At 31.2% G+C, this 26,414-nt stretch overlaps 1 protein-coding gene across 1 annotated transcript; it reads right to left on the bottom strand.

The window, feature by feature from the left end:
* Positions 1-577: 577 nt before the first annotated feature.
* Positions 578-1,991, bottom strand: LOC137837366 (extensin-like). The gene is made up of 2 exons (XM_068646345.1): positions 984-1,991; positions 578-841 (listed from the first exon to the last, which is right to left on the bottom strand). Exons 1-2 carry the CDS (start codon positions 1,930-1,932, stop codon positions 768-770), a joined length of 1,023 nt encoding a protein of 340 aa, XP_068502446.1. The 5' UTR covers positions 1,933-1,991; the 3' UTR covers positions 578-767.
* Positions 1,992-26,414: the final 24,423 nt, after the last annotated feature.

A 26,414-nucleotide genomic window follows, 5' to 3' on the forward strand; every position in this document is an offset into this window, starting at 1 on the left:
TTTTAAATGTAGCTAAAATAAAAGTCTGCCACTGATGCCGTAATTACACTAAGTTGAATCTGATATGATTAATTGATTGAAAAAACACAATTATTGTTTTGCAAAATTACCTACTTCCATTTAAAGTCATTTAAACCATTATTATTAACAAGGTTGACTTAACTTTCGCCTTCTGCCTACCAAAAACTGTACAAATAGGCTATGACCTAAAAGGGAATATTCAACTAAATTCACTCTTTAATATCTGCAGTTCATCCACTTAAACCGATTGTTTATACGATTAGATAACTCTAAATCTTTTTATATTTTTTATACTGGTCAATAGTGTTTGTAATTAAGCAGTGAATAGAGATATATTATAGATTTTAAACTTATAATGTTCAGCCTTTTTACTAATATGGAAATGAATCAATGATGTTAAGGAAACGAGGCACCGTACATCATTCTTCTTCCACGTTTGCGTTTCTTGCATTTGGAGCTCTATAAATCCTTTGTACATCATTTTGACGAAGTATATTCCGCATCCATTAGCATTTCTCATACGAAATTTATATAATAAATAATGGGAAGTTAAGAGTGATAAATTTAGGGTATTTATTTATTATATGATATGATATAAGTTGGAATAATAAAACACAGTGCATGGGCAGCAGTTTGAAAACCGCAACGCATGCAGGAGAAAGAGAGACATGGATCAGATTGAAGTGTCTCTTAAAACTTGAAATATGTAAATATATAAAGAAAGTGAAACCAAATGAATACTAGCTTCACAAAAACGCGTTCCATTTTTCAGCAGATGCTGCTTTTTCCATCTTCTTTATTTGGACACGTTCTTCATTTCCTGAAAAACCACACGTACGTGTGCATGCGCTTATACTATCAGTTTTCATCACATAGAATTAATAGAACCACAAAGTTTTCACGCTAGAAATATGAATGCATCTTAAAATGATTAAGATTTATAGAGTTTCAAGGAATCCTACCAAATAACAATCTAGTGGTGGTGACGATGAGGGGGAGGTGGAGAAGGGTACGTGTAGTGTGGTGGTGGTGGTGGTGACTTATAATATGGCGGTGGTGGTGGTGGTGACTTATAGTATGGCGGTGGTGGTGTAGGAGAGGAGTCCTTTTGGGGTGGTGGTGGTGACTTATGGTGTGGTGGTGGAGGAGAGGAGTCCTTGGGGGGTGGGGGTGACTTATAGTATGGTGGTGGAGGTGGAGGAGAGGAATACTTTGGGGGTGGTGGTGGTGGTGACTTATTGTGTGGTGGTGGGGGTGGAGGAGTGGAGTCCTTGGGGGGTGGGGGTGGGGGTGATTTATTGTATGGTGATGGAGGTGGAGGAGAGGACTCCTTGGGGGGTGGTGGAGGAGAGGAGTTCTTGGGGGGTGGGGTGGCGGTGACTTATGGTATGGTGGAGGGGGTGGAGGAGAGGAGTTCTTGGGGGGTGGGGGTGGCGGTGACTTATGGTATGGTGGAGGGGGTGGAGGAGAGGAGTCCTTTGGGGGTGGGGGTGGTGACTTATGGTGCGGTGGTGGTGGAGGAGAGGGGTCCTTGGGGGATGGCGGTGGCGGTGACTTATGGTATGGGGGTGGGGGTGGAGGAGAGGAGTTCTTGGGAGGTGGTGGTGGCGGTGACTTATGGTATGGGGGTGGAGGAGAGGAGTTCTTGGGAGGTGGTGGTGGCGGTGACTTATGGTGTGGTGGTGGGGGTGGTGACCTGCGTGTCCTTCTGGGAGGTGGTGGGGATGATGAGGTATGTGGCCTCCTGGGAGGTGGTGGAGGTGGTGGCCTGTACTTGTGAACTGGAGGTGGAGGAGAACGGCGGCGATGACGGTCCCTGTCGTCCCTGTCGTCCCTGTCGTGAGTAGCCAAGGTGAGAGAGAGCATGGCAAAGAAAAGAGTGAGAGTGGCAATGGCAAATAGTGACCCCATTTTCTCCCAACTTATCTCCAAAGGCTTTTGATTCTGCTATTACCTAAAGCTTCTGTCCCCTTTTATAGTTGCCTAATCAATCTGATTTTATTTTCTCCAAAAGAAAATAGTCATAGTTCCACATTAAAATATAAAGCCAAATAAAATATTAGAGAAAAGTTTCTTTTAACATAATCTGAACGATCAAATACATTATACATTATACATTATACATGTGAGTACTATTATATTGACAACCTCTCACACTGATACATATTGGCGCTACATCTTGTCACCGCAAACGTTAGTAGAATGAGAATATGCGCGAATTAGTAACACGAATTTTAAAATATGATAAAAAAATATATAAAAAATATATATTAATGTTGTTCTCAGTAATAACTAGTTGTTCTTAGTAATAACTAATGTAATAAATTTTTTCCTCATAATAATTCATATTACACCGATTAAGCCATCTAATCAGTGTAATATATGGCTCATATTCAGAACACGTGGAAGGTTGTTCCGATTGATGGTGGTGTTGGACCGAAGAGTTTCACCTTCGATCCTCGTGGCGAAGAGTTTTACACCGGCGTTTCTGGCAGTCGAATCATCAAATGACAGTGTTCTGAGAGTCATGTGAATCTGTTTCAATGCCGACCAGTTCCATGCCATCGTCCACGACAGCGACCACACGCGATCCTTGCGTTTAGCGCCGAAGTTGTTCCCGGTGTGTCGTCACGTTGAGCGTGGAAACAAAAATCTTGGCGAGGCACTGGAGGTTCTTGACGGCGTCAAGGCCGATAGCGATGGCATTGCAGACTTCGAGTGATTTGACGACGCGGTCGAGGAGCTCCGGAAGGAGCTTGTCAAGCGGCAGCTTGGCGATCTGAGGGGTCGCGGCCCATGAGAACAACGGCTTTCAACTCGACCTCGCAGCAGAGGAACTTGTCGAGGAGGCGGCGAAGCCAGGATATGGAGAGGAGGGTGTCACCGGAGGAGTCCTCAAGGGTGGTGGACAAGAGTTCGCAAAAACGATCTCCGATATGCTTCTGAAAACATTATTGTTACAAAACTGCCATTGCCACGTCATCATCTTTGACACATTCGCAGCTTCAAATGTATGTCATGGTGCAGAGGGTGTTAACAAAACATTATTCTTTATACATACATCTAACATTTACATTTTTAATACATCTAACACTTATAAAAATATAATAATATTTTTAATTAAAAAATAAAATAAAAATAAATAAAATATTAATTTAGTAAAGTGTATGTATTTACTATTTGCAGTTTTAATATATCATGACTGAAAAAATTAATATATAGCATTTATACACGTAATAAGACGCTAACAAGGAAACCTCTATGATATACACTGTCTTAAGTATGACGGGTTGTTTTTAAAATAATAATTGATTTTTAACTATGAGTGGTTGTACTATAAATAATATTTGTCTTAACTATAAGTGAAGAATAGTAGTTTTAACTAGGCATGGTTTCGTTTTAAAGAATACTCGTCTTAGTGGTTACGTTTTAAAGAATTATGGTCTTAGTTAGGAGTGGTTAAATTTTAAAAAATACTTTTCTTACCTTGGAGTGATTGCATCCAAAGAATACTTGTTTTACTTAGGAGTGGTTGCATTCCAAAGATTACGCATCTTAGCTAAGAGTGGTCGTGTTCCTAATAATACTCAACATTGTTAGGAGTGGCTAAGAGATCTAAACAATACTCATTTGTATCTTACAGGAATAGTTTGCATAATGAAACTTATTTCGTTGATTGAGAACTAGATGTAGTCTTCGTTAACAGATGAATCGGTGTAAAAATATAGGGTAAATCCATCTTATATCTTTAAGATTTATGTTAACTAATTGTAATTGATCTTACATGAAGATTTTTTTGCAAAAACAAGTTTCGAAAAGTTTTTTAGACAATCCATTTATCAAAGTTAAAGTTGTGTTTAGATTTCCACATCAGATGCAATCTCATAAGGAAATTACTTGATCGTACATTTGTCAAGCAAAATCATGGCCTGGTTGTATATCATCAAATGACATTTTGAAAAAAAATTAAAAAGTTTTTAAAATACAATTCAACCATCCCTTATGTTTTTGACCTTTTTTTCACAAGCTTTGATGAAAGAACCTCCTTTAACTTCTTACCACTTGATATCTTAATTTATGTTATTTAGACTATTAATGAAGTTAAGAAAATTATTTTCTTAAATGTTTCTCACAACAACAAAATACCATGATACCATCCTAGGTAGAAAACATACATCAATCCAACATATCTCGTCACATACATCCATTCATCATGGATATACAAATCAATATCCATGCAATAATTTCATAAATATACTCACATAACAAATTAGATATCAACAACATCTCCTTTGCATAAATACTTATAGTTGCACCCAAATATGTATTGATTGAGAGATATGATCTTATTTGAAAGACCTCTTGCTCAAGTTGTGAACATAATACTTAAACAACAACTTGTATTACTTGAGCAACTCATATCAATTGAGCAATAACAACTTACGAAAAGAGGTAATTGATTTGACATTTTTTTGTCACTTGAGCATCCAAATCAATGTTTGATTAAGAAACTCCTAGTTGAGAAAAAATCAACATTGATTCTTTCGTCAGTCAAACGTGTTACATTATCACTTGTGATCTAACTTGGTGTAACATGCCACCAATTCCAAATTTTGTGCAAAAGTTTTGAACCGTCATCACTTGGACGATGAGAGTCTTAGAGGAAAATATTATTCTTTTAGTATCTTTTTTTCTCAAACTTCAAGCTATGATTTGAACAATCATCTTTATGCATATAATAAATGTCATTGCTTGAGTGTTGCTCAAGCGATTGATTAATGTTTAACCGATATATCTATAAAACAAGATTTTTCATGATAGAAAACCAAATCTTTCATAACAAAATAGAAAACCTCTCAATTTTTACAATTATTAATTACAATTATTATATATGTTATCATAATTATTATTAATGTTAGACACAAATTGCAGTGGGCAGGACTCGAACCCAAGTCTCTCTAGTTACCAAAGAAGCTTTAACCACTACACCAAACAATATTATTAATATTATTATTAAAATTAATATTATTAAATTATTAATTTTATTAATATTTAAAATATTTAATACAAATTCATATGTAAAAATCCGTATGTAATGCTCACTTTACATACAAATCCATATTCGTATATAAAAATCTGTATGTAACGCTGACTTTACATACAGATCCAAATCCCTATGTAAAAATTCGTATGTAATACTAACTTTATATATGGATCCAAATCCGTATGTAATGCTTACTTTACATACGGATCAAAATTCGTATGTAAAAATCCGTATGTAACGTCACTTTACATACGGATTAAAATTCGTATGTAATGTTCAATTTACATACGAATTTGAATCCGTGTGTAATAATAAGTATGTAATAAATAACAAATTTCTTGTAGTGAATAGAGAAACACATTAAACTAAATGAATCAAAGGTAACATATAACTATAATGAAAGAACTCCAAGAAAATGCTAGATGGTAGATTGTTGTACCATGCAAAGTTTTGCCTATGAAGAAACATAAATTGGCAAGCTTTATCAACACAAGAGTTGTCTTCTATAAAAAACTGAGGAACATTAAAAGAAATACCTTTATAGTACAATTTATTTATTCGATCTATTGCTAAAGAACCAAGGAATCAGAATCCTATAGTGAAAAATAGAGTAAACCAAAGAAGAATCACTCTTCAACCAAATACATTTATACTCTTTTTTATGCTTCTTCAAAGGCAGGAACAATACCCATAACCTCAATAGCCAAAGCAGAATGAATTCCAAAAAACAGAGAAACCTCCAATAAACTTCTCATATTGCCTCTAAAAATCCCAGATAGTAGAATACGATAGTTTGAGAATCTTTGAAAACTCCATCAATATTAATATTAATACAACCAAAAGAATGAATTTCCTAAATCACTTAAAAAGTCTGCAAAATTTTGTTGTTTCTAGTGTTGATACCAAAAAAACTTGATCACAGAGAAATCAAAAACATCATTATTCATAGAATTTTTTGAAGCGTTACGAAACAGGTAAATAGAGTCTTTCATAGATTCAATAACATTATGTAGAATAATCCTCAGCTGGATTCTAGCTTCCAAACAAAAAACCTAATCACAACCAATTTGATGAGTTTAATCAAAAGACTAAACTTAATAAAAGATATAAGATCCTAAAAAACTCAATTCTTTTTTATTATTATTAATATATATATATATATATATATATATATTAATATATATTAATATCCTAGTTCTTCTTATCTAAGAGAAAGCTACTCTAATTCCTAAAAGACTTTTCAACTTTACATATGAACTCTCCAAAACTTGTTCATATTATCAAAAAATCTGATTACTAGTTGATTGAAAAGATGAAAACTCTCACATTATTAACATGGAGAAGAGAGATAAAATCAAATTATTAGAAAACATAACTTTTCTAAATGAATATCTTGATTTTTTTAGTAAAACAATTAATATAAGATAAATCAATATATTGATATATTTACTTTTTCTTACTTATAAATGGAACTAATATCACAAAAGAATAAACAACTAATCTTAGTATTAGAGAAATTAAAGTTTAGGATAAATGAAAAATAAATCATTTTAAATTTACGAACAATCATTTCTTAAAAGTTATATTCATTTTCCATTTAATTTACCACCATAACTCTTAACTTAAAGAACCTAATATTACAATAAATAAATTTTGACTATATAACTACTTAAATATAAAGATGTGTAAATGACCTCTTATACAAATCCTAATCTATATATAGATACATTTATAATTTTATTGAAAAATAATTGTAATATTTATTTCCATGTAAATGTACGATAGGACGTGTATAAAATATGTGCAAAAAAGGTGAGGTATAAAAATTGATTCTAATTGTTTGTGTTTGGACCAATATAGGAAAATAGCTAGTTAATAGGTAGTAAATAGTAATGTTGACATTAACCTTATTTTCTTTGAAGAAAACAACACTAAATGTTTTAGTTTTATACTTTGAGAGCAATAAATAGTCTTTGCCTTTTTATTCGTTTACAATAGCGAACTTTATTGTTACGTAACTATGACATTTCTCACTCTATTTGACGTTTAAGGGTATTTATTATACAATTATAAACAAATATTATATATTTTAAAATTAAAATATGATAAAAAAAATTATACACAAAACTATAATAAAAATATTACAAGTCAATATTATATTTCTTTGATATATTTGGAAATAAATTATTTAAAAATATTACAAGTCAATATTATACACAAATAAGTTTTCTAAAATTTCAAAAAATTATTTAAAAAACTCAGCAAAATAACCTTGGCAAAATAACCTTGGATAATAAGTATTTCAACAACTAATATTGGATGATAAGTATTTCAACCGTATTTTCATATTTCTTATGATTGATGGTAAATGGTTTATATAATTTCTAATTTTTTTTACGAGCTCATACTTCAAAAAATCTAACTTATTTTGTTTTAGCTTTTGATATACATATATTTTATGTGCAATTTTAGTTTTAGTTATAATTGTTAATATTGAATTCTCATAATTTTGAAATATTTTAAATTAAGGCCTTTATTTTAAAATGCATGTAATAATTAATTCCCTGTAAAAGTGAGAAGTAATAAAATTAATTTCTCCTCGCAATATGTTCTTGCAATCTTTAGCCAAGAACACATGGCCTTGAAGCCCACATCTTACAGATAATGCAATTATTTAGGATATATAAAGCAGTGATAAATACTACTTGTTGTCGAGCTAGGTAACAATGGCTTGTGACCCAAGTTAGGGAAGTAAAGTGATGGAAGAAGTAATATTGGAGTAAGAAGAAGATATTGCCTTATTTAGTGTTTCTCTCCTTAGATATAATAGACATAAGAGTGGCTAAATTGTGATTCCTTGTTAGGACTGTCGTCGGCTACCATTGAGTCTGTATCGGAGAGTAGTGTGTCTACGGCTGAAGAGAGAAGTCAGGAGGATCGTTAGAGATGGTGGAAAATGAGGTTGGAGGTTATTTCAAACGAATTATAATTTTACGGAAATTTTTGAAACTCATGGTTCAAAATTTTATGGAGGTTCTTAAACCCATGGTATTTTATGAAGGTTTTTAAACTCATAGTATTTAATGGAGGTTTTGAAACCCATGATATTTTATGGAGGTTCTTAAACCCATGATATTTAACAAGAGTTCTGAAAGACTTTTCCTGAGGTTTAAAAAAACCTTAGGGAACACGTTCCTCAGGGATGGTTTAGCGAGGGAAACTACAATTCTTAGTAAATGACTTAATAAAGGTTTTAACTGTAGATAATGTACTGGACAGAGCGTTCAAGGCATAGTGGTCGGTGGTCAGGCTCGGTGCATGGTAGAGGTAGGTCAGCTTTGTTGGGCCAGCAAAATGGGTCATGAGTTTGGCCTAATTTTATTGGTAAGCCCGTTGTGGCATGACTAAAATAACCTTTTTATACGTTAGTATAAGGCTGCTAGTAAAGGGTATTTTTGAACCTAGGGGTACATATAGTACATGTGGTGCCTAGGTCAAGTAAATGTTTCTTTTAACTTAAGTATGTGTGTTCTAGGGCACATAGTGGTTAAGTTTCATGTATGACAAAAGATAACGTTGCACCATGAGTAGGGTGTCCACGTAAACAGAATATTTCCTGATGTTGGCACATAAGTTGGTGCCCTATTGGCAGGTGGTTGTTCTGATATTATTTTATGTTCTCCTTAGATATAAGATTTTTTTTTTTTTTTTGTAGCACCTTGACAGAAGGCGCCCATAAACAAAATATTTTCCTGTTGAGTATGCTTTCAATTGAGATTAGATTCTCATGAGAAAAAATTGTTACAAGAGATAAGCTATAAAAGGGGCTTGAGACCTCAGGTAAATGTACGTTGTTTCTAAGACTGAAATTGAATACTTCTTAAATTCTAGTAAGCTCTTTACTGACTTGATCGTCGGAGTGCAATCAATAGGTAGGGTCCCCTCTGTTTCAACGGAGTCACTTTCCTGTACAATACTGTTGGTTATTAATTCAGATTTTATTACCCTTAAATTATTTTACCGTTATATTGCATTAATGGTCAATTTACAGGCCTATTAGTATTCCTAATTTATAGCTTCCAGTAATTGTAATTATTATATATATGTGATTGAGTGAATCAAAATGAATAAGATCAGTTTTGCAATTTTGTGCAATTACGTTCAATCAGTTGCTACAATCTTTTGTCTTCTCTTATTTCCTTCAATTAGTTCCTACAACTAGTATCAGAGCTAGTCTGTTATCATGAACTCTACCCAATTATCAGTCTCTATCCTTGATGGAAAAAATTACAATCGGTGGTGTGTGCAAATGAGAGTTTTGTTTGATTATCATGAGTTATGGGATGTCGTTGAAAGTGGAGTGTCTGCATTAGCTGCTAATGCAACTGAGGCGCAACGAGTAGCGCATCATGACCAGAAGAAGAAGGACAATAAGGCTTTGTATCTCATTCATCAAGGGATGAATGACGAGACGTTTGAGCAGATAGAAGGAGCAACAACTGCCAATGAGGCTTGGACAATTTTGTCAACCAATTATAAAGGTGATGATAAGATCAAGAGGGTGTGTCTTCAAACCCTAAGATGCCAATATGAACTGCTGCAGATGGAAACCACAGAGACTATTGATGTCTATATAAATAAAGTTATTGCCTTGACAAATCAAATGAAGACCAATGGTGAAACACATTCAGAGCAGGCAAAGGTGGAAAAGATTTTGAGGTCTTTAACTCCCAGATTTGAACATGTTGTTGCCGCAATTGAAGAGGCCAATGACATTTAAAAAATGACAGTAAGGTTATTGTCTGGTTCTCTACGAGTGCATGAGCAGCGGATGAATGACAATAAGATTGAAAAACCAATTGTACAGGCTTTACAAGAACAAGCCTCAATTGGTAGCTCCTATCATAAACATGGTAGCTATTTTAGCAAAGGTCGTGGTGGCCAGAATCATGGAGGCGCTTGGCACGGGGAACGTGGTCGCGGAGTACGAGGGGGCATTTATAATAAATCAAATGTTGAGTGTTATAATTGCCATAAACGTGGCCATTATGCAAATGAGTGCATATCAAAAGGTGATAATCATGCTGCCAATTGTGCTCAAGAAGACAGTAATCACGTACAAGATGAAGAGGATCATACAGTACTAATTACAGCCACATCAAATGAAACCCCAAACAATCAGACTTGGTATTTGGATACAGGTTGCACAAATCATATGTGTGGTCAGAAGGAGTTGTTTGCAGATTTGGATGACTCATTTCGCACAAAAGTGAAATTCGGTGATGGCATGTTCGTTTCGGTGACTGGAAAAGGGCGAATTCTTATCACATTGAAGAATGGTGATCATAGGTACATCTATGATGTTTTCTATGTACCTGATATGAAAAGTAATTTGTTGAGTATGGGACAACTGGCTAAGAAGGGTTATGAGATGCACATAGTTGAAAATAAATTATCAATTTTTGATAAAAAAAAAGGTAATTTGATTCTTAAAACCTTTTTATCAAAAAACCGCATGTTTTCAGTAGATATTCAAATGGGTGATTTCAAGTGCTTGAATGCAATAGTGAATAATGAATCGTGGTTATGGCATTTACGCTTTGGGCACTTAACTTTTCAGAGTTTGGAAAATCTTTCCAAAAGAAATTTAGTGAATGGTTTACCCCATATTCATCACCTTGATCAATTGTGTGAGACTTGCATTTTTGGAAAGAATAACAAAACACCATTTGTACACCATTTGTTAAGGTTTCTTGGCGTGCAAAATTTCCTTTAGAGCTTGTTCATACAGATGTTTGTGGCCCGATGAACATATCATCAGTTGGAGGTAATAAGTATTTTTTAACCTTTATTGATGATTTTTCAAGGAAAATCTGGATTTATGTATTGAAAAGCAAGGATGAGGTATTCCACTGCTTTAAAATATTTAAAGCATTTGTTGAAAGAGAGAGTGGTAGACAAATTAAGATGGTGCGTAGTGATGGAGGAGGTGAGTACAAGTCTAATGGATTCAAGAGGTACTATGAAGAACTTGGGTTGCAACATAACATAACTTGCCCCTACACACCTCAACACAACGGAGTTGCTGAGAGAAAGAATAGAACAATCATGGACATAGCGAGGAGCATGCTTAAAGCGAAAGGTATGCCAAATTATTTTTGGGCTGAGGCCGTAACATGTGCGGTATATTTGATAAACAGATCACCCACTCGGAGTGTTTCTAACACAATTCCGATTGAGGCATGGAGTGGATTCAAACCCAATGTGCAACACTTAAAGGTATTTGGGTCAATTACTTATGCTCATGTTCCCAATGCAACAAGATCAAAGTTGGATGATAAGGCAGTAAAGACCATTTTCATTAGATATAAGCATGGGGGATACAAATTGTACAATCCAATGACAAAGAAGGTGATTGTTTGTCGTGATATATATATTTTGTCTCGTCATCGATGGAGAAAAGGTATACTTGTAACTGCACTTATACTTCTTCCCTTACGTACTACGAATATTAATTATTATTAGAAATAGAAATCAATTTTATAAATAATAAAGTAATTATTTCTTATATTGACTAAATTAGATATTATTTTAGACACTAAATAAATTATTGATATTTAAATTAGTTTATATGATTGATAAATAGTTTTTAAATTTCTATATAATTAGCTACCAATTATTTAGACTTTAAAGTTGATTCCTAATCTTAGTAGCTAATTAGATATCAATTTATAAATTATTTATTAATAATAGAAATTAATTTAGATAACAATAACTTTTGTAGTCTCTAAAATACTATCTAATTTAGTTTAGTAACTAATTGTTTTTTTGTCTAAATAATTATAGATAAAGAGAAAAAATATCAAAGACCTAAAACTAAGTTATGAAGTATAAAAGAAAAATTTACCTAATAAATTAAAGATGTTTTAATAATTTAAAATAGAAAAAAAATGAAGACAAAGATGTACTTGGAAGGAGATGAGAAAAATATTTACATACTCATCCCATTCCCATACCAAATTTAAAAAAATTGAATATTCCCTATACTCGTACCTATACCATACCCGTATCCGATCAATATATGAATTCCCCATCAAAATTAAAATGAGTTGAAAGAATACCATGAAGGCGGAGTCATTTGTCATCCATAATCTAAACTGAAACTACTACAAATTAAAATTGGCATATGAAAACATAATGGAGAGTGACTTCAATTCGAAGATCGAGTAAAGTATAGAGATTTTCGGTATCAGAATCAAATCGCGAAACATGTGTATGAGAGTGAGTTGGATATTAAAATCGAAGACAAATTTTAAAAAATCTTTCAAGATTTGGAGGTGGTGATAACAATGAAATGCTCGATGAAAATTAAAAACCTAATATTCTAGATTATACTATAGAAGTAGCTGATAAAAAAAGAAAAAAACTATTGAACTTATTTTATATTAGATAAGGGTAACTCCATAAAGAAAATCCATTTAGTTCATGTGTACATTATAGACCGGATTTTAAATATTCAATTCAATTTTTAACTTAAAAATACAAACTCACACCCACATAGATTGGAAGTTATACAGGTAAACCACATAGTTTTGTTCAAAATACCCTACTCTCTGCATCATGTCAAGGTTAGATTTAAATAACTTATACAAGCTCATAATAAAAAGTAAATATATTCTAATTTTATAATTTTTTATTTATATTTATAATTTTTTCTTTATGTAAAAAATTAATTAAATTTCAATTAATATATTTAATATGATTACATATTTAAAAGTTTTGTATATGTCTTTTGTACTGGTTAGACATGCTCGGATTCTCAATCCAAGCACTTAAGCGTAGTAAACTCGGTTAGATAAAGTTATATACAATTCGGTCTGGAGTAGGTATGGGCCCAATGACATGAGATCGACCTAGATGTTTGGTAGCCTATACGTAAAAGATTATTAAAGTAAAAATAACAAAGAATAACTGAATTAGTAAAATTATTTAAATCTTTTAAATACAAATAAAACTGTTAGGAATGATGTGGTATAGCACCTGACAATAAAAGGTGCACCAGAATGTTTTACTGTTGAAATTATATTCTTGTTCTTGAAATTATATTCTTGTTATTGAAACAATATTTTAGTTGATGAAAATTGTTGAAGGAATGTCTATAAAAGGCGTTTAAGATTTCGGGTAAATGTACGTTTTTTCTGAGTACTTTATACAGAAACAAATTTTATAGTTTGAATGTTCTAATTGATTTGATCGTCGGAAGGAGTGTGATCAATAGATAGAACATCTTTTGTCACAAAACAACAACATCTCGAAGTATTCATTGAAGACAAATCAAGCGGAACTCATCATCTAGTCCGACGAGGGAATCATCTTTCTTTTCCTTTTACTATTTTTTAACTTACTAAATTTTCATTAAATAAATTTTTAAAATGTTTATTTATTTGATATATGATTTGAGGACACAATTTTGTATATTTAATATAAAAAACTTATATAAATAGATAGATTTTTACAAATATTTATTTATTTAAAATTTTAATACTAAGAGCATATACATCATCATATTTATTTTTTAAGATTTATTATTTTAAAATATTAAAATTTATTCGATAAATTGATCTAGTTTTTAAACACTACCCGTTAATTCATCAACAACTGTATTACTGCAAACGAAATTAGTCGCACACAATAGATTATGAAATACGTTTCAAGAAAAAGTCCAAAGATATTAACGGGCCTCATTAAACCCATTATGAGACGTTAATATTTGACAAGACACTTTTAATATAAATTTTTCAAAAACGTTCTATTTTATTAAAACCTAATTGCTAGCTTTCTACATTTTAATTAAAAACAATTCAGTTGAAACTTTTGTAGGTGGATGAAATGTTGATAACATATTATATACATTGTGTTATTGATTCTTTATACTACCGGTATTTGAGAGCGGAGAAACTGCGTACTTATCCGGTGTCTCGATATATCAGCACACCTCGCATTTACTTTTTCAATAACACATAAGGTCTAAAAACGCCATTAACATATAACTACAGGCTAAATACACCACAAATTATAGTTAAAAAGTAATTGAACTGAATTGGATTCAACTTAATCATTTCTACGGTTGGACGGTTAGAGGTCCAAAGTCATTATTATAAATAAGGTAAGAAAATATTTTAATCCTAAACTAGTTTAGTATAATCCTCAAACTAAAATTGACTTAAACGTAATAGTGTAATGGTAGATATTGAAGATCTCATATCGACTAGAGCTAAAGACATTTCATGATATATAAGTGAGTGCAAATCTCACTTGAGCCGCTATTGAACCATAAAAAAAATATAGAAAAATTCTCCTTACACCTCCATACATTCTCTCTCTACATTCTTATTGATTGTGAAAAGTTGATTTTAACATTTTTAATTTTTTTTTGAAGATTCGTTGTATTCGACGTTTTTCCAATGCGAAAATATTTTTTTTTAGTTTTGTATGCAATTTTGCACTTTGCTTGTTTTTTTTTCACAGTTTTGTGGTTTCCAAAAGAATAAAAAAAAAACAAGTGAACGAAAACATAACTACCATTAGTAAAAATATCACAAAACTTACCTTAATCACCAACGTTCAACACTAGTCAACACAAACAACCTCCACCACTTGAAAATGAAGAAGACATCACATCCTCCACCATACTCACAAATGTATTATTGGAATTAAAAGAAGTATAGAGGTGCAGGGAGAAGATATAAAGGTTTAGGGAAATTTTGCCTAAACATATAGTTTTACGCATGAATTAGTAGCATCAGGGTGAGGTAAGTCTATTGGACTACCCATAAGTATATAGTCATATGCACAAATCGACAATCTCTGAGTGAAGGAAGTGTGTTAAAGATCCCACACCGATAAAAATAAAAATATTTCATAGTATATAGATTATTGTAAATCTCACATTAATTTAGTTAAATCTAATTCTTAATACATACCCATTCTTGTACATTGAGAAGATCGAGAAACCAAAAACAAATTAAAAAACTGAACACATGGAAACAAAAAGAACCAAGAACTTTGCAAAGGAGAAACTTGTCCCTACAAAAATACTATAAGCGGTGCTTATTTTAAATTAGTTCATTCTTATAGTATATGTATAAATAGTTATATACTTGATACGATAAAAGATATATAATATTATAAGTAATTTGAAGAATATATTAGATATATATTCTTTTAACAAGTGTTTGTTCAAATGTATCTTGAATATATGAAGTGCAAAATGGTAAGTTACATTTAAAGTGTACTCTTATGTCATAGAACTCAAAATTCTCTTTCTAATATCATTATCAGTTTGATTTACCTCTAATTTAATGCAGGACCATTAATCTCTTCCAAATTCAATATCATTACTCCAGCCATAGACCACCAATAACCTATATTCCAAATTCAATTTTTTTCCTTTATCATTATTATAATATGAAAGCCACGTGAATAACACAATTACATTGACTTCCAAAACCTCAGAACCTAACTTCATCAATAAACTATCAATTATAATGCCCCAGAAACCTTCACATTGAGTGACCCTCCAATTGCATTTACTTTTCGCATTTTATATCATAACAAATAATTTTACACTTTACTAATATCATATAATATTGATTAGGTGTTTTGATAAGATAACATATGTGGTATGTAATAGGATTGAAGTATCCTTAATTATATATCAATTATATATTGTAACAAGATTACGTGTTTTGATATGGATAACAAGTGATATGTAATAGGGTTGTAGTATTTCTGAAATATTTTTATTTATTAATTTTTTTATTAGATGATAAAATAGTAATTTTAATTTAATAATATAAAATAATTATAGAAAAAATATATATCGAGTGTACGACAATATTTTTATGGTAATTCAACAACATCGTAATAACAAATTATATTATAAGTTTAACAAATTTTATTAAAATAAATTTTGATATTATATTATTTAAAAGTGAATTTAAGTTTAATTCTTATTAAAGTTGTTCGTAAGAAAAAATTTGTTTTTACTTATGTAATATTATTTGATTTTACTTTTAATTGATGTCTTCATTATACTACTTAGAATAAGAATTTTTTTAAATTTCTATTTAAAAAGTAAAAAAATAAATAAAATATTTAAGTTAAATTATATTTGAAAGTAAAATAAAGTAATAAAGTGTCAATGTAAATTATTAAAGTAAATAAAATTGCAGAAAAATTAGAAATAAATAAATAAAATATTCAAATATAAATGATATCACTGTATTTGTTGACAACATTATAACAACTCGTACATGTACATCTGAGCATTTCAGTTATTTAGAATTTATGTGAATATTTTTCAACATTTATTACAATCTAAGTCTAATATTTATATACCACACATTCTAACTACCATAATTTCCATTTAATTTTCAGCATTCATAATTTTGATGTTTTTTGTTTCATTTATCGAAATAATATCACTGTTAATATATTATTTTTTAAGTACAATAAAAAAGATAAATATATACAGTTGGCTGACACTAAGAAAACATAATTTATTAGTTTCTTGTACCAATGGAATACATATATGGAATACATATTAGACAATAAAAAAACAAAAGTTCAATTGTAGCAAAATAAAAGGAAGGAGAAAAATAATAAATTTGATATAATAAACAACTTTAAAATTAACTTATTTTGGTTATGTGTACATTAAAAATCATCATGAACCATTGATATAAATTTAAAAATTTGATTAAAAAACAGTACGGATAAACTCTGTCCTTGTAAATGTACGATAAGGAAGGGGAAATATAAAACAAGAGTAAAAACTAAGATACTTCGTATCGTACTTTATGTTTAGACCAATGTTGATCCAGAAAAATAAAAAGTTAAGAGTTGGAAATTGATTTTACCCTAATTTTCTTTGTTGAAAAGGTCACCAACATAATTAAACTATTTTTAGTTTTTACTGTTAGTATTTTTTATTTGTGAGACTTTGCCTCTTTATTCAGTTGCCATTCATAGCAAACTTTGAAAATTCGGTACATTGTTACCTAACTACGACATTCCTCACTTTATTTGACAGTATTGACAAATGCATGTATATTAAATATTTCAGCTTAAAAAATATAAACGAAAATAGCAGCATAATACTATCATGTCCCAACAACAGTAATTAAATTTAATAAGGACGTAAGTATTTACAAGTTTGCTAATTTTTAGTTAATAATATATAATATAAAAATAAAATATTATGAATAAAAGGTCACCAAACATATAATATACATTTCTATTTTCTATTTTAAATAATCTTCAATAACCCAATTTCTAAATAATTAATAACCACAATAATTAAAATATAACAATCCCTTCTTTTTTGAAAAAACAAGTTACACATTAAATTAACTATAATGTGGAGCATTGAATGATTCGGTACAAAAATTAATTTGCCTTGGGTCAATATAAAAGTGATTACACCTATAATTAAAATCTAAATTATAGAATGTTTGGTAAAAATGAATGTTTTCAGGAAAAAAAACGAGATATCTGAAATTTAAACTGAAATGTAGTATACTTTTTTTTTATGAAAAATAAGGATTTTTCGTGCATATGAAAATTTGTATTTTGTGATTATTTTTCGTTAGTTTTTTTTTTTTTTTGCCTTTACATTTACAACATTTTTTTCGTAAAAATTTAATTATCTTAAAATTACTAACATATGTAAAAAACTAATTTTGGTTATAATCATTTGTAGATATAATTTATTATTAGGATAATCTATTTTTCACATTTGTTCCATGTATATATATCATTAGCATTCAATAATATTAAAAACCCTAAATTTGTCAATGAAAAAAAAATTGTGATTTTAAATAAATTTCTCGAACCTTATAAATGTTTTTTTTTATAAATATCCTTTTAATCAAATTTAAAAAGGCTTGAATTAATATAATATATTGTTAAAGACTTAAATCTCACCATTGTTGTTGATAATATGTAATAAATTTAATAGATTAATTAGATAATTGCAAGTTAATAATATGTATTCTAAAACCAATACATGACATATATAAAAGATAAATATGTATATAAAAACTATAATAATACCACCAAATTTTGTATTGATTTAAATAAAAAATATTATCCATATGCAGATGTATATTTATTTTATTTTAATTTAGATACTTTAAAAGATATTTTATAAACAACATTATAAAAAATCATTTTATTGATATTTAGTTATATTAAGTAATTAATTCTAAATTTGCCAGAGAATAATTTTTACAGTCTAAACTATCAATTTCTTTTTTTTCCAATTTTGTAAGGGTATTCTAGTCTTCAACTTTTACGAAATGTCATTGGTAAGATCAAATTAATTTGATAGACTTCTTTAAGCTTAATGGTTTTAAATATACTCATTAATGATGATATTTATTAAATAATTTTAACAACGACAAGTTAAACTAATAATGTATGTTTCAAAATCAAAAGATAGTGAACAAATATATGAATACTATAATAAAAAATTAATAAATTTTGGAATCAGTTCTTCAAAGTATTTTTGTGAAAAATAATACTTAAAAGTGATTATATAAATACTTAAAATTTATAACATGCAGTTAATTTTAATAATTTGATATATTTTCTTAACCAATTAATCGGGATGGGAATTACGAAATAAATTATTATTATATAAAACATTTATAAAATATACTAAATGATAGCGATTAAAAGTAATTTTTACAATGATTCATAATATTTTATTTTAATAATATTTTATAGGAAAATTTAAGTATTTATTATATATATATGTGTGTGTATTTATATATAATGATATAAATTTTATATAATTAACTAAAAATAATACAATTTAATATATATATTTATATAATGATATAGATTTTTATATAATTAATTAAATAAATATAAATAATACAATTTAATATATATATATATATATATAATTTTGTAAAAATAGTATTAAAAAAATTGTCTAGCCATTATTAAAAGGACAACTTATTTCGTTATTTTGAAATAATTTAATTATTTATTTATTAAAGATATAAAATATTTTTTATTTATTACAGGTAAAATTCTTCTTTCTTTTATAAAAAGTGATAAAAAAAGAAGTTATTAAATAATGTATAACCCTCAAATATATATTATCTAACATGTTGGAAATCAAACAAAGGTATAAAAAACATAAGATAATTCAAAATATGTTTATGGTACACTTTTAAACTTATATAAATACAAAATATTTATAAAATCAAGCCAAATAAAATGTTTATAGACTTTGATATGCCCTTTACCTATATTTGTATCTACTTATGTCATCGTGGTTTGTAAAACAATAATGAGAGTAAAGATAGGTTAATGAAATAAAGTTCTAAGAAAGTGTAAATAAAAATAAATAATTAGATTTAAAATTCATATACAAATATATACATAAAAAATTCATTTTTTTATCAGTAAATAAAAAAATTCATTTATTAACTACAAGAATTCAATTTCATTCTAATACCTATATACAATAATTATATGGACCACATGGATTTATACATTCAAGATATTCAACAAACGGAATATCAACTGACGCCTTTCATAAGCCTCGTATTAAGTTGACTTTATCAAATAGTAACATCTAATCCAATACCAAAGACTTATATTTACAAGTGAATATAAGAGAAGGGATCAGGATAAGTTCAAACATCCAAAATAGTGTGATACAAATGATCAAGGTATGTATGAGTTTTCTCATCATCTTCTCACCAACTGATATCTTAGTCTACATGACTTAGACCATCAGTGAAGATAGATGATATATGTTAAAACACAGGTGTTAATACTTAATACACAAATGAAACAATAATTCATACATTATCACATATTACCTAAATTTCATACAAATCCATCACTCTGATGCAATACATACCATTTAAACATTCCACAAATCAATTGAATATACAAACTAGTATTTATCTTACATTTTGATAAGTGTTAGATTTACCTGTTTTAAACACATAAGTTGTATTAATTTAATCAACTTTTGGCCTTAGAAAGTTATAATCATTTACAATTTATACAAACGAAACAAGAGCAATCGAGCAAAAATGGCTAATGTTGGGAAAATAGTTCAAGCTCAGAGAATTGGCGTGGAACGCATGGATCTTGAGTTTGAGCTTTGATATTATCCGGAGGAAGCATCTACCTATGTGAATGGGCCAAATATGCAAAAGTTCAAGTTGCTTCTTGAACCAAAACATGAAACAAGTTATGAGGAGAAGAAAGAGAAAATAAAATCTACAATATCTTAAACAGAATTGGAAGCAAATCTTCTGCAAAATACAAGAATTTTGGAAAGTTAGAAACTTGGAAACTATTAACAAAATATAAACTACAATATTTTTCCAAGATCCTTGGAGAAGAAAAGCCTATAAAAGGACACCAACATCAAGGAGAGAGGGGGAACTTCATAGGGTTTTCTTAGTTTATTTTCTTCTTTGTAATTATTTTGTTTTGCCTTTGTATGGGAGGCTAAACCTTTTTGGTTGATTCCTTTGTAATTTTCCATTGAGCTCTGAGGTTTTGGTCAATAAAAGTTTCTATTTTTAATTCTCTATATAGTAGTTGTTTTAATAGTCTAATCTCCTGGAAAACTAGTTTTTGTGAGAGGTTGTACTTGAACGCATGATTGAGAGTCTTCCTTATCTTAAACTTTGGTTTCTTAGCTAGTTCGCATTGTTCTTATTAAAGGAAAAGAAAGAATAGGGTAAATCTCTTGTGTATATTGAACACATAGAGTTATGTTTATATAGGAAAAGAAACATATGGGCTAAGCCCATTACATAAATATGAAATATCTAACAATATCTATAATATCTCATAATATCTAATAATATCTAACACTCCCCCTCAAGCTGGTGCATATAGATCATATGTACCCAACTTGTTACAAATGTAATCAATCATAGGCCCTCGTAAGGGTTTAGTAAAAATATCTGCTAATTGATTATTTGAATTAACAAACTCAGTCTTGATATCTCTCGATATAATATTTTCTCGAATGAAATGACAATCACTCTCAATATGTTTGGTCCTTTCATGAAAAACTGAATTTGAGCTAATATGAAGAGCAGCCTGATTATCACATATAAGTGTCATTTGAGTGACCTCTCCAAATTGCAATTGTTTAAGTAACTGTTTAAGCCAAATAAGCTCACAAGTAGCCGAGGCCATAACTCTATATTTTGCTTCTGTACTGGATCTTGCCACAACACTTTGTTTCTTGCTCTTCCAAGAGATCAAGTTATCACCAATGGAGACACAATAACTAGAAGTTGATCTCATATTAGATGGAGATCCTGCCCAATCAACATCTGAATAACAAACGACTTTAGTATGGTTATTATGACCATATAACAAACCTTTTCTAGGAGAGCCTTTAATGTACTTCACTATACGAATGACTGCATTCCTATGATCTTCACATGGAGAATTAAGAAATTGACTCACCACACTGACTACAAAGGAAATATCAGGACGAGTAACAGTTAGATAGTTCAATTTTCCAACTAATCTCCTGTACTTCTCAGAATTTGAAAGAGGATCCCCCTAATTGGGTAGAAGCTTGACATTGGGATCCATGGGAGTATGAAAATATTTCGAATTCATCAACCCAATTTCCTCCAAAATATCTAATGCGTATTTTCTTTGAGAGATAACAATACCATTATTGGATTGTGCTACCTCAATCCCCAAGAAATATCTGAGTTTGCCAAGATCTTTGGTTTGAAAGTGTTGAAAAAGGTGTTGTTTTACTTGTGAGATGCCATGGTGATCACTGCTTGTAAGAACAATGTCATCAACATATACTACAAGACAGATACACCCAATACTCGAGTGACGATAAAAAAATGAATGATCTCCTTCACTGCGAGTCATACCAAATTGTTGAACAACATTGCTAAATTTTACAAACCAAGCCCTAGGAGACTGCTTGAGGCCATATAAAAATTTGCGAAGACGACATACTAATCCAAAAGACTCCCTCTGAGCAACAAAATCGGGAGGTTGCTCCATATAAATTTCTTCATGCAAATCCCCATTAAGAAAAGCATTTTTGACATCCAATTGATAAAGAGGCCATTGTTGAAGAGTAGCCATAGCTATGAATAAGCGAACAGAGGCCATCTTTGCCACTGGAGAAAAAATATCAGCATAGTCTAAACCAAAAATTTGGGTATAACCCTTAGCCACAAGACGAGCTTTGAGACGATCAATAGTACCATCATGACCAACTTTGATAGCAAAAATCCACCTGCAACCAACAACAAATTTCCTAGATGGTAAAGGAACAAGTTCCCAAGTTTCATTATTCTGAAGCGCATTCATTTCATCAAGCATGGCCTGACGCCAACCAAAATGAGCTAAGGCATCACCTACAAATTTTGGAATGGATACAGAAGAAATATATGAAAGGCAGGTATAAAAGGGTTGAGATAGTCTATGGTAACTCAAAACAGTATAATGTGGAGAGGGATTACGAGTAAAACGTATACCTTTACGGATAGCAATAGGAAGATTAGGTTCAACTGTAGGAGCCGGAGGGGGATGAGGTGTTGGCACCAGAATAGAGTCTGCTGATGGACGATGAGATGTTTGACAACGACTATGAAGAGTTGGTGGCAGTGGTGAATCGTTAGGTGCACTAGGCACAACAAGAGGAATATTAACTTGATTAGATGAAGAAATTGAAGGAGAAGGACAAGACTTAAAGTAAAGGGAAGATTCACTGAAGGTGACATCTGCTAAAATAAAATAACAGTTTAAAGAAGGTGAGAAATATTTATATCCTTTTTGTGATCTAGTGAACCCTAAAAAGACACATTTGTGTGACTTAGGAGATAATTTATAAAGACCAGGACTAAAATTTTGAACAAAACATGTGGACCCAAAAACTTTGGGAGGTAAAGAATGGAGAGGATCATGTGGAAATAAAATAGAATGAAGAATTTTGTTATCTAAAACTGAAGATGGAATGCGATTAATGAGATAACATGCACTAAGAACAACATCACCCCAAAAATACTGAGGAACATCACCATGGATTAAAATAGTACGAGTTGTTTCAACAAGATGTCTATTATTGCGCTCAACTACCCCATTTTGTTGAGGTGTATAAGCACATGAAGTTTGATGAAGAATACCATGAGAAGCCATAAAACTTTTAAAAGAATGAGAAAGATACTCACGTCCATTATCACTGTGCAAAATTCGGATGGAAATTCCAAATTGATTTTTAATTTCATTGTAAAATATTTGAAATATAGAAAACAACTCATAACGGTTTTTCATTAAAAATACCCAAGTACATCTTGAATAATCATCAATAAAAGTAACAAAATATTGAAATCCTAAATTAGACTTAATACGACTTGGTCCCTAAATGTCAGTGTGAACTAAGGCAAAAGAAGATGAAGCACATTGTGAGACACTACTAGGAAAAGAACTACGAATGTGCTTTCCTAACTGACACGACTCACACAATAAAGTAGAAACATTAGACAAACTTGGAACAAGCTGTTGCATCTTGGCAAGACTAGGATGACCCAACCGAGCATGAATGAGAGATGGAGAATCCATAATCGCGCCAACATGTGCAGAGATCTGTAGTTGATAAAGTCCATGAGACTCACATTCGGTGGCAATCATCCGTCCCGAACACTGGTAAAGTAACATAATCTTTGTTAAAAGAAATAACACAATCAAGGGAACGAGTGAGACGACTAATGGATAATAAGTTAAATGGAGACCCAAGGACATAAAGAACATTATCAATAGCTAAAGAAGAAAAAAGATTAATAGTACCAACACCATGTGATGGTATACCCCATATCTATTGGTCATGGTAATCGAAGGTAAATAACCTGTAGTAGATAGGGAAGAGAAAAAAGATTTATTACCAGTAATGTGATCTGTGGCACCTAAATCTAGAACCCAAGGGCCAAGGGAAGTGGAGTGAGTGAGGCCAACAAAAGATGTACCTAAATGTGCAACAGAAGCCATGGAACTAGGGTTCTGATGATCCTCATACCATTTAAGAAATTCATTGAAAATAGTAGGCTGGCCTGTGGTATCAATTGAAGTATGGTCCATAGTAGAAGGTTGCACAAGGGCAGTTTGAGCAACTGCAACAGATTTAGGAGGACGACCATGTAAGGCATAACATCTGTCAATTTTTTGGCCAACTTTGCCACAATGGTCACACTTGTGACGCTCTTTGCCCGACTTGTGAGGGCGAGTACGATCATTATGCTGAGAGACTAAAGCAGAAGAGTCATCAACATGAGATGTTATATCAGCGGTGTGTTTACCTGTCACACGCAAAAGGGTAGAACAAGTGGAAGTAAAATTCGGCACGCTAGGAGATCCCAAAATTTGATCACGAACATGAGAATAATCATCAGGAAGGCCATGTAAACCCAATAACATGAAGAACTTGGATCTTTGTTCGAGTTCATGAGAAGGAGTGACGGCAGGAGGTAATAACTCATTAAAATCATGAAGAAGAGCATGAAATTTACCCATATATTCTGTCATTGTACCATTAAGACGTTTGGGAGCAACAATTGTGAGAAGATTTTGACACACACCATAAAGACGCTGAGTATCATTGGTGTATAATAATTTTGCGTGTTCCCAAACTTCTGAACATGTCTCATAAGTACGAAAAATTTGTTTAAAGATGAGTGAATGGTAGATTTGATAACAATGCATAATTGAGCATCAATTTTCAACCAACGAGAAACCTCATTTTCAGAAACAGTAGGATGAGTAAGATGATCAACATAAACATATGGGCTAAGCCCATTACATAAATATGAAATATCTAACAATATCTATAATATCTCATAATATCAAATAATATATAATTATATCTAATAATATCTAACAGTTCTAATTAATTTCTTGGGCGCATGATTCAAAAGAGAGGAGATAAACATTCCCATGGAGTATACGCATGGAACAAAGTGAGTATTGATTAAACCAATAGACACATGCTTTACTGGTGAGTTTCATTTGAATTAGATTGGCACATGTTCAATCTAGTTTAACTCTGTTGGAGGATTAAGAAAAGATTAATCTTTAGAGAACCTGTGAAGAATTCAATGGTGGAAGAACTTGGGGATCAAAAACTTTTTATTTGTTATTTTAATCTCTTTTATATTTTTTGCACAACTATCTAAACCCTTTTTTATTATTATTGTTATTGCTAACCTTTATTGCTTGTAGATAGATTCTAAACACTAATCTACTGATTTTACTATTGGATTTGTTGGGAGACGACTTGGGGTCATTTGACAATAATTATACTATCATATCTCTAGTGTTAGACAAGTCTACGCTAGAATCATATTAATTTGACAACAAAACGACAATTATCAAATTTGGCGCCGTTGTCGGGAAATCCAATTTGATTTTGGTTATCAGGTTTCTCTTTTTATGTGCATAATTTTTTTGTTTTCCTAATTTTATTTTCTACATATTTAACTTGTGTTTTTTTTATTCGTTTTTATTTATTCATTATAGTCTAAGAAACGAAAATTAAATTAAAAAAATAAAAAATATTGTTCCAGCCGGTTGACTGGAAAAATCTTCGTGTGTAGCCTTGACTCACGAACAAGGACTCCTTTGTCTCCAATGTAGATATTCACCCTACACCGCCGTGAGCACCTGAAACAAGGAAGAACAAAGGGCGCCCTCACGGCCGTTTGCACTCCGACGATCAAGTCAGCAAGCAAGAAACATCAAACACCTCCGTACCGGAGCACCGTAACTGAATGCTCTGAAGGTATGTAACTGAATCGTAACTAACTTTGCTTTCTCTCTCTCTCTCTCCAACCACTTGTGCGTACAGTGAGTAAGCGAACGAATGATCAGAAAGTGTGTAAAGCATGCAACTGGTAAAAGCGTACCTTCCTAAGCTTTCAGAGAAGCTTATATACCTTGGGTTTTAGTGCTTACTGCCACGTGTCCTTTTGACTTAACTTCTATTCCACGTGGAAGATCTTACAGCGCTACAACCCAACTTAGGGAAATTCCAGTGTGTAAGTCTTCCTTCCTCGAAGTGCATCTGACGCGAGGGGTGACTACCTGGGTGCCAACTCATGCGCCCCAGCTTCTGGTCACTCGCCTCGGGAGTGTATCTGCCTTCCTCTCGTACCATGCACATGGTTCACCCCTGGGCGTGGCCCTCTTCTGGGTCGTATCTGTCCTAGGGATTCTCCAGAGGTGGTGTGGATACTTCACGAGTCAGGTTACTCCCTACTGGTACTGG

Source organism: Phaseolus vulgaris, chromosome 4 (genome assembly GCF_000499845.2).
Source record: "Phaseolus vulgaris cultivar G19833 chromosome 4, P. vulgaris v2.0, whole genome shotgun sequence".
Lineage (NCBI taxonomy): Eukaryota > Viridiplantae > Streptophyta > Magnoliopsida > Fabales > Fabaceae > Phaseolus > Phaseolus vulgaris.

Bases quoted from the DNA above. Each gene is read 5' to 3' on its own strand.
- LOC137837366 (XM_068646345.1), bottom strand. From the start codon at position 1,932: ATGGGGTCACTATTTGCCATTGCCACTCTCACTCTTTTCTTTGCCATG. The intron at 842-983 runs GTAGGATTCCTT...GTGGTTTTTCAG, and splicing joins CACCACTAGATTGTTATTTG to GAAATGAAGAACGTGTCCAA.